The following is a 15,957-nucleotide window of genomic DNA, read 5'->3' as shown; positions in this document are numbered from 1 at the left end:
TGTTTGATGAGTGAATGCTATGGGGCCATCTGGTGTCCGTGAGTTTTATAGAGGCTACTCTGGCAATGTAAACCCTTCAACTTCTCTTGAAGTCTACAGGCAAAACTTTTCTCTGATTCAAATTAAACTTTTTGGCTGGCAAAATTCAGACTAGGCATACAATAAATACCGTAAAGGATGTTTAATTCTGTAAGACCCTTCATTTCAGATAAACATGTTCTTGAAAACCTTTTCTTTATTTTCTTGGTTTAAGAGCCAAGATTGAAGATCACTTCCTTACTAAAAGTTTTGAAAAGTAAATTGTGTGAAATGTAAGTAAGCTCAACAATTTTGTACATTTCAGATAACCTAAGAAAAAATAAAACAAAATATTTGAGAGGTGAGATCTGCTCACAGTACAGATCTAGCTAGCCAGTAATCCCCATTAACTCAGAAGCAAACTTTCAGGTGTGTCCCCGGGTGGGAATACCAGAAGCAGATGGCTTTCTAGCTGGGGAGGATACTGATGGCTAAATCAATGCTATTATGGCACATTGTGTGAAGTATTGTGTTCCAGATGGAAGAAAAAACTTACAGGATGGGAGCAGCTGGCCATTTCTCCAAGGAATGTAGCTAGGCAAAAAATATTGACAGATTAGTTGTGCTAAGAGTTATTAGGAGGTAGGATTGCAGCACAGATATAAAATTGGTCTTAAGTTCTGAGTCAGAAACTACTGTGCAAAGCTAAGGTCCTACTAAACAAAGCCAAACTTGAATGCTTCCTCAAAAAAAGACCACGTTTGGGTATTCACAAAGGAAAAGTAGAATACATCAGTGTTTGTCCAAATAACTCACACATGGCACCTCATAAGAACCATATTAAGGTCAGTTACATGCATTTTTACAGCGTGAAAGCATATGCTTTACCTGTCTTACATTTGAAAATAAAAGTAATTGTTGAAATTCAGGTTCAAAATCTTGTAACTTGCTGATCTTTTATATAAGCATTATTATTATTTCCTTTTCTGAAGCTTGACTGCTGTAACAAAAGGTGCCTTGTACTGGAACTTATATTCCCAGAAGAACAGAAATAATTACCATGCTGTGTCATTGTGATGAACAGTGTGCTTCTTCGCAGGTTTTTTTGGTTTTTCTTTTTGCTGAGTGCAATACTCTACAGACACCTGTGAAACCAAACCATAATAAATTAGTTTTATTGTATACACACTGCAGCATTGACCCCTGCAGTACTTGATGTTATTTATTGCTACATCCAAAGAAAAGAGCAGCAGAATGAGTTTATTTAAAAATCAAGCATGTTCTGGGTCTATAGTCCTGCAATTAAGCTCCAGTACGATACATTAGATTTGGGAGATTTTTGTGACTACACAGTTGTATATTCTGTATTTTAAAACACCTTTAGCTATATAGGATACTCAGCTATGTAAAATTATTTACAAATATAGACCTGAAGAAGCATTTTTGGTGACCTACATGCAAATGACAATAAGAACATATAATCTACATTATGGATGCATTTGATTGTTTAAAGAAAAATATTGGGAAGTTTCGTTTTGATTTCCTGCTTAAAAGCCCATGAGTTTCCTTGAAGTCTTGGGTCCTAAGTCACAGACATGCAATGTAAAGTAACATATTGGGACCATAAAGTAAAACATTCATAGTTTAGAAAAAATTATAATTCACATGGTAAGTGCAACTATTTCTCTGGTATGCATGAAAAACCTGGAGTACTGTGTTCAGTTCTGGGGCCTCAGCAGGGTAAGGACATGGACCAGTTGGAATGAGTCCAGAGGAGGGCCATGGAGGTGATAAGCAGGCTGGAGCAACTCTCCTATGAAGACAGGCTGAGTGTTGAGGTTGTTCAGGCCAGAGAAGAGAAGGCTCTGGGGAGACCTTACAGCAGCATTTCAGTACCTAAAGAGGGCCTTCAGGAAAGCTGAAAAGGGGCATTTTACCAGGGCATGTAGCGTTAGGACAAGGGTTAATACCTTTAAACTGAAAGAGGGTAAATTTGGATTAGATATTAGGAAGAAATTCTTCACTATGAGGGTGTTGAGGCACTGGAATGAATTGCCCAGAAAGCTGTGGATGTCCCATCCCTGGAAGTGTTTAAGGCCACGTTAGATGGGGCTTGGAGCAACCTGGTCTAGTGGAAAATGTCTCTGCCTGTGACAGGGGGGTCAGAATGAGGTCTCTAAGAACCGTTCTAATCAAAACCATTCTAAGATTCTATAATTTTGACATATACTGCCATTATAAATTATAATTTCAGTCAGGATAGTGTTTCACTCAGCCTGGGGAAGAGACAGCTTTGATTCTCACTGTACTGCAATATGTGGCCTCCTGCCTTATTTTCCACCCTGTGCTGAAGAGAGTGATTAATTTTAATGAGTATTTCCAGTATCTCATAATCAGCACCTAAGTGTTTTGAGGTATAAGGTTTAACAAGCTTAATCTGCTTAAACCAAAGGAAAGTCAAGTCTGAAAGTCACTGAGATTAAAGCATCCACTCAGTTGAGTTAATTAACTTGAGTTGACTTACACTTCACTGTTCAAAGTAGTTAGTGTGATACAGGACTTGAAAATTTCTGGTGACTTTACTTATGACTGGGAGTGCTTAACAGCACTGCAAATTTGACTAATGAGCTAAGTCAGACACTCATAATGAGAAATTGAAGTAGCCCTTTGTGAAAGGATGGGTTTATCTAATTTGTCTGCTATCATGCAAGGGAGGGAGAAAGAAAAGAACATAAAAATCTTGTTTCTAGAGACAGAAATTATTTGCCTGAAGAAAAAGATGAGAAGTTTATTCAGCTTTCCTATATTACCTCAGCGTGTTCATGTCCATCTATGACTCCAAAGGAAGCAGGGCCTGTCTTCATGAAGTTAAAGCTGATCTCATCCTGAATGCATGTAAGGGATCTGAGTTTAGAAGCTACAATCAATTCTGACCAATTTAGTTTTGTTACTTCCTAAATTTGTAATGTCCAATATTATTTGACAGTTTTGTATGTTGCTCTGTAGAATGAAAACTGAAGTGTCTCTGTTCCACAAGCTGTGGATCACATTAGAAATATCACTGGACTAGATGATTTCTCCATTCCAACTTAGCTATTCTACTCCATATGCTACTGCCACAAGTGTTCCTGCTCAAATTGAGAAAGAGTAGGTGCTCATGCTTGTGAAAGATTTAAGCTCGATTCAGGCAGAGTTTGAGTTATTCAGATGAGTTTGGTCTATAAGGGAACAGTACAATTCCTGTGCCAAAGGGGAAAGAAAGCAAATAATTAAGAAAGAGTAACTGCATACAACATACAGCCGATGCTTTATATTCACCTTTTTTTTTTTTGTTAATTATCTTCTCAGCCAGTGATAACCAGCTTGGTCAATAAACATCTTGTGAACATTCTAATGGAAGCAAGTACCTGGAGAACTACAATTTGCAAGAGAATGTTGCTCTTGCTATGACTGTGCCAAAAGGCATTGTGTGATTGGTTTGCCAAGAACTGTGTTTCCAAGCAGTGTTTTATAAAGCTTAAAAAAGAGCCTGTAAACTTATTTGAGGTCTTTTACTGCTTGCCCCTTCTTCAATAGGGCAATTAAATTAATCAGTCACAAAGTCATATGTATGGTCTCAAAAAGCTTTGTTGAAGTTGTGTAACAACACTGTTCAGACTTTGCCTTCTCTCTCTTCATGCTCAGAACACCCGTGGCAGCCTACAACCACCTCAGCCGCACACTTTGCTCTGCTCCCTGGGACAGGCAACACTGCAGACTTGGAAGATTAAAAAGCTGTATCTATCTCTCAAAAACTAGAAAGAATAAACAAAGAGATTTTGACTAAGAACAACCTGCTGCCTAGGAGATTACAAATGGGTTGGATAAGAGGGATGTTGTGTTAGGGGTGCTGGATTACTGAGTAAGATTTCCATAAAGCCAAATTTTCAGGTGAGCTCATTCCTGTTTTCAGCTCAGCTTTTTAATTCTCTGGGAATACTCTTATTTGGAAATTCTCATCACCGAATGTTCTAATAGGTAATGATTTATGGTATTGTTTGGCTTAGCTTGCCTTTCACTTGATACACAACTATCACAAAGGAGTTTTGAAAAACAAAGTAGAAATCTGGGGTTTTGGAAATATTACAGTATGTGTAAAACTAAATGAAGTGGTATTGTGACAAAGAAGCCTTTGGTTTTAGCTGAACAATTACTGCCCTCTGTAAAATCTGATTCTGCATAGACAGGCTAATAAAAATTCAAGGGCATGTGCTGTTACACTGCTTGATTTTTCACATATTTCTGCAGTTTAAAGTATAAGACAAACATGTGATGCAATGATGTCTATCAATGCAAGGTCAACCCAGTGTTTTAACTGGAGATGGTTATGAAGTGGTGTTTTGACAGGGTCTTTCAAAGCAATGCCCAGGCTGTCTTCATGCTTTATTCCCATACATCAGGAATTCTCCAGCTGTGCTCAGCCAATGGGATCCTTTCATGCCTAAAGTTAACTTCAAGTTCAAGAAGTTGCAGAAATGTACCTTAATGAGCAATCTCATAAAATGTAGTGAAAACTTAATGCTTGCCATTCAATTGAACAGGTGCTAGTCAGTAATAACAAATGAGAGTTTGTTAAGCTGAAAGCAGCTATTTTGTGTACCTATTCTTTTGCTCATAATCCTATAACAAGAACTAGAAAACAATCCTTTGATTTTTTTATGAGAACTGCCTAAATCTCAGTAATTTAGGGCTCAATTGGAATAACAGGACAGAAATAAACGTTTTGGGAAAGAAGTAAAAACATTAGGAGTCTGTGTGTGGATGTGTGCTGAGGCCAGGAGAGGATACAAAAAAGCAGAGAAATCATTCAAATTTGTCTGAAATTTCCTGTAAGACCACATTACCTAGTAACAAAACCCCCAAGGTACTCCATTTGCTGCCTATTGAATTGTTCATTTTAGTTTGACAAACTGAGGAGTCTACTACATTCAGATGATGCTCCTCTTGCAGAGGAGCAAGATTACTCTACATTCAAATGTGAGGGTGTACTATTGTGAAGCACACATACCTGAGTCTTCTGGGCCTTTGGAGGCAACAGAGACACTCAGGAGCTTGTGCAGGCCTGTGTTGAGTCTGTGCAAGACAGGAAATTGTTGAAGGCTGCTGAGCTGAGCAGAGGACCTGTTCTACTCCTAGCAATGTGAAGGCTTTATTCAGTCTGTTTTGCTTGCAGAGAAAAGAGGGCTCTCTTTAAAGGGTTAACTTGTATTTCAGTATCTTCTGTCTTCTGTGAGGAAACCTCACTGTACAATTCAAAGCACCTCTGTGCCAAGGCTCTTGGAATATGACCTGTTTGGGGAATGATAATGTTAGGTTATATATTTCAGGCATCTGGCACTCTGCATCTAATTCTTCACTCCTGTTGGCTGAATGCTTGAATCAGGAAGACAACGTTTGTAACTTGCATCTAATACACAGTGAACTTTTCCAAATAGATTGTGACTGATGTTCTCAATTATTTTTCGTCAAGGTCTATAGAAAACCCTGTGTTATCCATTTGTCAGCACTTGCAACAAGGCTTTCTAACACAATTCTCCTTTTTCTAGAAATGAAAGGTTAGTTAAACAGAGAGGACTGAGTCAATTTCATGCTGCTGTGAAGTCTGATATTTTGTTCCCCACTTCCATAGTAAAAAGTAAGGCTTTTAGGATTTACTTAACTTTTATTCAGCTAGAATATCACAGTTACTGGTGGGAAGAGAAGTTGATAAGCTTGTGCATTTTAGTACTGTTTGATGTCAAAACATTGAACAATTTCTTGCTGCATAGGCTGTGTAATGCAGCAAGCCAATCTCTTTCTGAATTACTTGTCTTATCATTAAAATGCCAGTAAGTTTTACAAATATACGTATTTTTAAATTAATAGAAATACCAAACATTTATTACGTGCTGCTGGAAAAGAGAACAACTCTCCTCATCTTGAGTCATCTAGGTTCCAGACTCTGAATATTTTCTGCTACAGTCTGACCATTTGTGCCTTGGCCTTAATTGAATGCACCTAGCAAACATATGCCACATAAGAACATGGACGAGAGAGATTTACAACAAAATTAGAAGAATGCTTTTTCCTGTTAAGTTCTTGAAAAAGCCATTGAATTACAAGTAGCGTAAGGATCAAACAAAGAAAGAACTGTGTTCTTGCCTGGGATCTAGTAAAATACATGGCTTTGTAGGTGGTACTATAAGTCAGTGTGGGGAGAAGTTCTTGGGAGGAAGAAGGAGTTGGAGAATAATCCATACTGCCTGCAGTGCTGAAAATTTAAGTGGATTTTAGCTCTAGCATACAAGAGGGGTAAATGGCTTTCAGAGACTCTCTTCAGCAGAGATTTTGCTATCTTGGTGAGATATGAAACTCATGAATAAGAATTTTCTGCAGTGGAGATTTTAAATGAAGTTGCAGTTCCTGGTGTAAACATAAATTATTGTTATAAATTAAATCTGTTTCCCATGCAGTATGCTCAAACTCTATCCAATCACTCTATTGACGGTATGTCCATAGCAGTGATTTGCAGTTCTCCTACCACATCTTGTGTAGCTAAACAAACGATCCAAAAATAATCCATCCTGTCAACCACACCGCTAATGAAGTGGACATCCAAAACAGTCTGCTTTAGTGCACTAACATGAAAAAGCTCAGCAAGGGCTCTCAATCAAGTTGAAATCATCTGACAAATTATCAGTCTGAGGGGATCAGCTGAAAAACAAGGTTTCTGTTACTGACACAGATCCTTCTGTGTTTACATAGAGTAAAAGTTTTTCTTTCAGAGATTTTCTTTTAGAGATTTCCAAAACTGCTATTTGCATGATCTCCTTCCATAGGAAGCAGTCTCAAAATCCTTAGGTAAGAAGACACGTAAATCTTTTGTACTTTTTGAGCTCTTTGGCTGTTCTGGCTCTGCCACGTGTTCTGCCCTCTGCTCTGCAGTGACATGGGTGGAAACAATACCTTGTTCTTAATACCTTATTTTTGCCTTGAGCTGTGTAGAGGCAGTGTGATCTCCATCATCTGCCCATGATTGGCACTCTGTCCTGATTTTAATGCACCCCTTGTGGAGAGGACAAGCTGTGATGCTAGAGACTGCTACTGCTCTCTTCTGCAGAATTGGAAAATGCACTTGTGGAATTGCCTCCCAGAATAAAATCTTAAGTTATTGAATCCAGAAAAAAGAAAGGAAGCTGAATGAAAAAGTGGATACAGAAGGGTCATTGTTTACAGTTATATCTTCAGTAAACTGAGTAAGCCAGCTAAATTAGGTAGCTATTTCCCTTGAGCTGTATGTGTACTTGATAGGAACAGAATAAGGGGTTTATTGAGAATGACTAACATACCAGTTTTAATCTTACTACAAATTACTCCAGTTGATCTTTCTCTCTTCACTTATTAGAGAAACGAAGATCAGCCACCTAACGCAGGTAACTTAAGCGAGGCACTGAGAATATGCCCTTCTGCTTACAACTTACAATCTGCTGTGTTTGAATGCAAAAATCTGTCCTAAGAAGTGCACGTGTAGTCCTGATATGAACCAAAGGAAGTTCTTCATGTGTCAGCAGGCGCAATGTTAGTGCACATTGCACATAATACTTTTATGTATACACAATAATAATAATAATAGTATTTTTTATTTATCAAGTATATACATAAATGGGACTTTAGTAGAGGAAATGTAAACTGCGCTGTATATTTTCTACCAAAGGTTCATATAAATTTCATTTCTTTAAATGTGAATTAATAATGGCCATGGGAAATCTGGCTCCCTCTTGAGAGCTTATCTCCAAATGAGAGACAGATAAAGGGTAATTTCCTTTCCACAAAGGGGAAAGGATAGAGTGATTGCTAAGATGGAAAATAATTTAGTCATGACAAATCCCTGTTAATATAACATACTCCTTGTATCTGATTAAGTGTTAGCCAGTCTACTGGCTAAGACCAGTATTTGAAAGCTGGACAAGGAGACATTAAGCTGAAAAGCTGGAATTGGGGCCCAAAAAGATAGTAAAAAGCTAAAAGCTGTTTTTCTGCTTAACCCAAAATTTGTAAAAGTCCTGCATATGCACTTTCAGTTTTATGCTGTGTGTGAAAGTCAAATTTGCTTATCTGGAACAGAATTTCTTGAAAGTAATTATTGTCATCCCATTTGGCTAAATGTATCTATAAATATACCAGAAATATGCAAGACTAAAAATGCTTATATAGATTTATGAGTTTTGGTTGTTTTTATCTATCTATCTATCTATCTATCTATCTATCTATCTATCTATCTATCTAATCTACTTCAAAACTGGTACTCTTGGTCTGCTTTTGTGAATTTTCTTGCCATGTTATCTATATGTCATCTATTCCCAAAATGTATTTTTTCAGTGAAAAGAAATGCAAAGGTTTATGCAGAACAAATTATTTCAAAGAAGGAAAATAGGTGTAGGAATCAGATGTCTCAATCCCTTAACTGCTTAGAAAGGTCAGAGAACACAGAGAACTTTTTTCAGAGCATGCAGCCCTAGGAAGTATTTCAGATCAGGTTCTGATGTCAGGCTTGGTCCTGCCTCTCTTCTGCCCTCCAGAGCTTTTAATCAGCGTCCTGGGGCAAACACAGAGAAGTTACTACAACTGGGGGAGTTTTACCCCAGGGGCAAGGGGTGTCCTGCTTTGTCTGTTCCAGCTGTGACCAGCAGTAGCAGGTCCTCCTCCAGCATGTTAAGGCCTCTCAGAAGGCTAATCTGTTACAGTGGTTCAGTGGGATTGGCTGGGAATGGGTTTTAGGAATTTTGAGAAAGTTGCAAACTGGGCACCTACAGCTGCATTTAAGGTTTTGGAGGAAAGTGTCAGTTTGTGTACCTCGGGTGGACAGTCTCCTGCCATCAGTGAAAGAGAGGAGCTGGCTGGGTCCTGACCTTCAGTAAACATGAGGCTCAGATAACCTTTTGGGCTTTCTGCCTCCTGCTCCAAACAGAAGCAGGTGAGGTGGGAGAGCATCTTGGATGGAAATGTAGCAGTGAAACTTGTCACCCAAGGTTCTTGTACTCAGATTTCTTTTGTTATAATGTGTTCTTTGTGGGCGGTTTCTCCCCATATGAGCAGTTCTTATTAAGGTACAATCTCTTGTGCAGATGCTTTTGGCCTGTCCTGCAGCAACTTCACATCTCAAAGAGAGGCACCTGTGTTTGGTATCCTTTACCACCATGGCTCAGGGAGGGATTTGCAGTGAGAAAGAGTTAGGTGAATAAATATATGTATGTCTTTACATATCCTTCCATGAATGTTGGTACCTTTTTCTGTTCCCCCCCTCCCTGAGGGCGTTCAGTTCCCTGTGGAACATCCTGGCTGGAGCAGCACCACGTGAAGGGATAGAAGCTCCTGCTCCGCCTCAGCGGCAGGAGGGGAAGGGTGTGCCTGATTGTGAAGATCAGGATTAGCTGGAGAAGCGAGGGTAGGAGGGGTGGGATAAAAAAAAGGGTCGCCCTAAATGGTAAGACTGCACTTATAACATGTGGCCAGCATGTGGCATACAGGCTTCAGGAGGCAGCAGGAGCACAGGTGAGAGACTGGCTGGGCAGCAGCAGAGAGAAGCATTGTAACACTATGGGGGATTCCAGAACACCAGCAAAAAGGAGAGCTCTGGAAGTACGACAGACGGTCTGCTGTCATTCTGCAGCAAACTCAGCCTGGAGCCCAGGTAGGGCAAATGCATGGACTAAATGGAATATGTGCTGATTTTTTTACCTTTCTCTTAGTTTTGGCTTATTATGTTATGAGGCAGAGGCAGAAGTTTACTGAATTATGTTGTTGCTATATTGGGTAAGAAGAATATTAGAGGATTGTTTTTGAGTGTTACTGCTTCAGGAAGATATACTAAATTTTAGGTTTTCAGGGTGAATTTTTGAGCTTGGTGGTGTGTGTGAGACAAGAAGCCTGGAGGCAATCCAGCAAAGAAAAACCTCAAAGATGGAAATCAACCACTTCAGAGAAAACTGCAGAAAGGAAGGGAAACATCTCTAACAATCAAGCAAGTGCCTAAAAAGTGAATGTCTGATAGGAAAACCCAAGGGAGCAGGGTAGCCAGGCTTGTATTCATTTTCAAGCTTTAAGTTTCACTCCTTTGGTCATTGCATCTGCAAAGCTCTGAGGGGCTGTCAAATCCCTTTCAGTCCTTCTCACTGGGAGAAAAGGGTGCAAATGTTGTTTTTTCTGCAAGGCATAGCTATATATGTACACTTGCAAGTGGCATTAAACTTGTGGCAGGAATATTGTCTGTGAATTTGTAGGTTGTCCCCATGTTTCCAGCTACTAGTTCTGTTAGGCTGCTAAACAGCCTCCTGCAGCAGCACATCTCAGGCAACCCTCATCTCTGCCTTGATGTTGTGTTGAGAGCAAGATACAGCTTTCCTTTGCCATTATAATTTTGAAACTTTTGGCACAACTTAAAAGATACTGAATTGCTGCAAAAGTTTCTTTTTCAGATTTTTTTTCCTGTTTCAGCTGCTGGTTTGCTGCCAGCTGGAAAAGCAGACAAGCTTATTTAAAAAATCTGAACATAAAGTGCTTATCAATTTTGCATGGATATATTGACAGTCAAAAAGAACCATAAATTTCCTATCGTATATATTCAGGTACATTTTAATGCTCTTGTTTTCCTGAGCATTCATGATAAAACAGTCAGGCACTATGGGATAACCACAGTCTTTAGTTAGTAGGTGTCTGCATGCAAATAAACCCAAATACAACTAGGAAAGATGAGTAAAACCTTTTAGGTGTAGCCAGGCAAAGTAATGTGTTGTTAGCCCCATGGTAGCATTATTAATGGGCTCAAATGTGCTGAATGTTTGCAAGAACAATATAATATATATTGGCAGGTAGCTCACTAGAAAATCCATCAGTTCTATGTTTCAAAAAAAGCATGAGCCAAAGTTTTATATAAAGAAAAGGATGAAAATAGGGGGGTTGGGAGCTCGTTGTTAAACGTGTTGTCTACTGTAATACTGACTAGCATTGAACATTATTTTACAGTGGTTCACTGAACTTTCTGCAGTGCCACAGAGCTCTTTGTCTGAAGTGAACACACTTGAAAGTCCTTGATGTATGGGTCTGTCTAGTGGGTAACTCAAACAGCTCTTGGGGCACACACACTTCTTTGAAGAGATTTCCTAACTCCTAGAAGCTCCTCTTCTGAGACATCTGATGAAAAATTTCTGTTCTTTTTTTTCCCTCTTAAGTGATCCAAATATAGACAACTGCCACTCCTCAGGTGCTTAGTGATAGTAAGTGACAAAATGGTGCTCACAGCAACTGAAATGACTATTACATTAAATGCTGTCATATTGCTCTTGCAGAAGTCATGAGCCACCAGTTCCATTCAGGCATGCTGTAATGTTACATACTTTGTTTCATGCAGCAGAATTCATTACATGATCATATCTGAAGTCTGAGTGGTTGAGTCATATTTCAGTGCTTGCTTGATGCAGAAGCACTTGTAATCTCAAGTGAGTGTTGCCATAATTGCCTGAGGGCATTAGTAAGACCATCACAGGCTGAATTTGTCTGCATTTCGGAGTCCCATTTTGTGGATAAGTTATTTTGTATTTGGAGGCTCCCAGTCTTGCAAGTATAACAAACATGGGAGTTAAAATGTAGGAATTTACTCTCTGTAGGAGAGACATATAAAAGTCCCCTTGTTTTGTAGTTATAGGTAATTAATACTCCAAGGGTGTTGTCTTTTTTTGAATCTTCTTCTGTATTTTGAGATAGGGTATTAATAGGGCAGTGGATGTAATGTCATGTGTACAGCAGAATAATCTCTACAGGGTATTTCTCCCCAAAAGTCATGTGGTATAGTGTCATAATAAGCCCTATCTTGTGTTACAATGTTATGTACAGCTGAGCTTTTAGAAAGAAGAAATACTAGTCTCCAAGAAGTGAATTTAAAGAATGCAAAAAAAAAGTAATTTAAAGAAATCGTGGTATTCCTAACCATTGATTGGTGGATAAGAGAATTGCTGAAGACTATTACAGAACAGGAAAGTGCATTGTGGCAGTGGAGTGGCTGTACGCCCCACTTCTGAATTTCTACTGCAGTTTGAACCTCACAGGGGTCAGAACAATGGCAGCAAGTTATTGGTTTAAAAAAAGAAAAAAAAAAGAAAAAAGAAAAATCAGCACTGGTTTTCCACTTCCACTGAGAAACCTTCAGGACTGTAAATTCACATTGCAATTATGATGGGTTTTTTTCTGTGTAGTACGAGCAGAATGTGTACTGAAAGTATGCTTTCAGCATTACATCATCATTTAACAACACTACTGATAGTGGACCAAAATAAAATATGGCATTCTTTTCTAAGGGATAGATTAGCTTAATGATCAAAACAGAAATTAGTATTACCTTGTTAGAGCTTTCTTTTCCAAAATTATGAGCTGCTACAATACAAGAGCACAGGTTTGAACTCCTGGTTTATTTGGGGATTTTGTCTTGTTCGTTTTCTGTCAGGTTCTGATGCTGTTGGCCCTCTTGCAATAGGACTGCTTCGTTGGAAAAATCTGTGTGTGTATGGGAACCTTCCCCTCCCTCTCACTTACTCTGAAGATGCCTGTGTTCCTGTATGTCAATGCTTTGCTACGCAAAATGACTTCTCATATCCATTTTCCTGTCCAGCATCACTTTCTATCACTCCCGTGCCTTCTTACAGCAGTAGTAGTCAAGAAACTTTGAGTCAAGACTCTACAGGTAAGTAATTATTTATTTTTTTACATGTCTGAGCTTAGTTTGATTAGTGGTTTTCATGGTCAGCTTAAATAATTGTTTCTGCTGCCAGACTGCTTTGACTGCTCCTAAAAAGGATCAGACCACAGAAACATCACAAAAGGGTCTATCATTATGCCAAGTAATCCTTATTCTAACAACTTTCCACATGGTTAAAAAAGTATCAGAAACAAAGATCATCATGTTCTCAGCAACAATAATACAATTAGTGTATGTTTGCTGTAAAACTGGTAGACCAACTGTGTGATGAGGGTGGATCCATGGTGGCATATGGAGGCATCTGAGGACTGTGTCCTCTCTTTGTACCTATTGTAACACACTTTGTAATGGATGATACTCTGATATGGCTTCCATGTATCCAACATGTTACTGGCATCTGGCTAATCACAAAATAAGGTGTACAAGAAGCATCCAGTTACATCCATGGGAACACACTTGTGCTCCCACCCTGTTAAAACACATATCTATCAGAAGTTATTGGTGGTTGCAGCAGTGTGCTGATCACTGATGACATTCTTCCATAGCATGAGGTTTGGAGGGCTCTCAGGATCTACAGGAAAGATGGTGTCTGCTGAAGAGTTGTGATGTTAGGACAAATCACCTGACCCACAGTCTGGTCCCATTTGTCTCTGAGAGTTCTTGATGATGATACGAAGTGGGTAACGAGCTCAGTGAACTTTTCTGCTTGGCAAATCAGACTCTCATGTATATGCTTCCTAACTGAAAGTCTGTAAAAAGATTTTAAATCCTGCTGTCTATTTGTATTGCTAAGTGGGAGGAATTAGAAAGGTTCTGCCTATGTGCACAATGGTACATATGGAGTTTGGGTATTAGTGAATCCAGTATTAAAATGGGTAATGCTGGAAAAGGACTGGTCTAAATTTCAAGTGCTGATGTAGTTCTTAAAATTGTAGCAATTGCTGACAACAGTGAATGTAATCTGTAGTAAAAATTATAATTAAATATGTATATTACTGTTTTTTCACTGTAAGTACAGTGGTACATTAACGTAATTTAGTTTAACTGATGTAGACATTACTGCAGGTTGCCAAAAAATAATGGGCCTGAAACTCTGTGGTGGTGCTAAAATCCAATCAAAATTGATTTCTGATTTCCCAGAACTTTCTGATCTAATCCTCTGAACCTGACTGGATGCTCACGGCAGCTGAAAATCCTGGGCTCCAGCACTTCAATTATCAATCCTAATGCTTGGTTTGATGGTGACACTTGCAAAGCAAGAGTGTTAGAATAGAGTGAACAATTCAAGCAAGGTTAAATGTTGTGACTTTCATTTGTCTTTTTCTCTGCTTCCAATTAAGAGCTGTGTAAACCTGCACATCCTGTTTCAACATAGTGTTCATTCTATGAACTCTGTGACTGTATTTTGGAAGCTTAATTTGCATCATGGTTTATATTACCATCTATTTTACTGATAGAAATACTGTACTTCTGTGAGATACTTAATATTTTCCCCACATGAAGAGTGACACCTCTGGTCTTAATTATGAAGTTGTTTTGGAACAGTGAGGTGTCAAGTGACTACCTGTGAGGTTCACTGGCACCTGACCTCTAGAGACGATGTTGTGGAGAAGGGAAGAAATGTTAATTTAAAATAAAATAGTAGTAGTGTAATAAAACTTCATAAAGAGGTGCTAGCGCTGAAGAACAGCTTTCCATTTCTAAGATACACATTAATATAACCTAAGATGCCATTGTGATATCAGATTAGTAAGGCAAATACAAATGCCCTGATTTTCACACTAATTTAAGAAGCTGCAAGGTCTTTGAAGAGCTCGCACTGAGATGTTTATGAAAATGCCATACTGAAAACAGCATGTCAGCATGAAAGCAATGTCCATTACCAGCAGGCAGTCCTGATTCAAAGCACAACTGATAGAAGGTACAGTCTTCATCCTGATAAGTTAATATCCTAATTTCTGTATCCAACAAAAAATTATAATCCACGGGCATATTTTACATCTAATTATCTCCTTCAGCAGAGTGGAGGGTACTTCATGTAACCAGGGTGAAGTGTTTTACCATGCACAGGAGTTAAAAGTGTGTTGTGTCAGCAGCCACTCCATATGGCTGGATGTTGTGTCTGCAACACCAGTGATAATCCCCGTCTCTGGGCCTCATTATTGCACTTTTAATGCAAAGATTCCTCTAGTCTTTTAAACGTCATCCATTTTCAGGAGCTGTCTTGCCATGATTGAAAAGCTTGTTTGTAGCACAGGGAGCAGCTGTTCAGCAGCATACAGTATGTCTGTGGAAGTTCAGGCAGGAGCACAACGTCAGCTGAAATGGGGGAATCTTTTGAAAAAACAGAAGGTAACTTACAGATAGATTAATGAGGTTCGGTAAATCCCAAAGTTATATCCAAGCTTGTTTATGTCCAAGACTGCTTGATCAGCTCATTTATAGGTACTTGAAATGCAGAAGAATACTATGCCACAGGATTACTGTGCTGCTTCTCTTCTGTGAATTTACATCAAGTTCTCTGTAACATTTTAATAACAAATTCTTTAAAAAACAAACTGTGCTACACCACCTGTATATAATGCATACAATACATACATTGTAGTTTCAAAATAATTCTTTTTTTAGCTACTGATGGGGGGAAAATTCTGGCTGCTTCCTTTCTGAGCAGGGCGTGTTTGGGACCTTGGAATAAGCTGTGCTCAGCAATGTCCAAGCTAGATTTCAATGTTCAGAGCCACAAGACAGTGATGCAGAAACTTAAGATATGAACACAAAAAGCCTCTGTATTCATACACACATTATGGAAGATATAAAACTGCAGCACATAGCTGGTTTTAGTGGGTGCTTTGGATCCTACTCAAAACATTCATCTCAATTTAGTGTTTTTGCAGCTTTGCAGCATTCTGCAATGCTGCATAATTTACAGAGTAGTGTCAGATTTTGTCCTTGTATATGGGAGTATAATTAACATCAGAATTATCAATTCCATGTATTCTGGAAGGGAATTCTTAAATTTCTAATGTTAGTGGTGATTTGAAATAATGTTTTCTTGAGAGTATTGCTCTGAATAATAAAAGTCAGGCTTCTGTTTAGAATGAGACAAGACATGAGGAGTCATTCTGTACTCGTTTCCTAACCTGGAAATCTTGTGAGAGAGTACAAGAGAGGAA

General features: G+C 38.8%; 1 protein-coding gene across 1 annotated transcript in view; it reads left to right on the top strand.

Moving 5' to 3' along the window:
• Positions 1-9,539: 9,539 nt before the first annotated feature.
• Positions 9,540-15,957, top strand: part of ANO4 (anoctamin 4) — a 199,399-nt gene continuing 192,981 nt past the window's right edge. Inside the window, 3 exon segments of the mRNA XM_071551994.1 lie at positions 9,540-9,595; positions 9,597-9,727; positions 12,533-12,769. Coding sequence (XP_071408095.1) covers positions 9,540-9,595; positions 9,597-9,727; positions 12,533-12,769 — 424 coding nt within the window.

This window comes from Pithys albifrons, chromosome 3 (assembly GCF_047495875.1).
Source record: "Pithys albifrons albifrons isolate INPA30051 chromosome 3, PitAlb_v1, whole genome shotgun sequence".
Taxonomy (NCBI): domain Eukaryota; kingdom Metazoa; phylum Chordata; class Aves; order Passeriformes; family Thamnophilidae; genus Pithys; species Pithys albifrons.
This window is presented reverse-complemented; position numbering and strand designations above follow the sequence as displayed.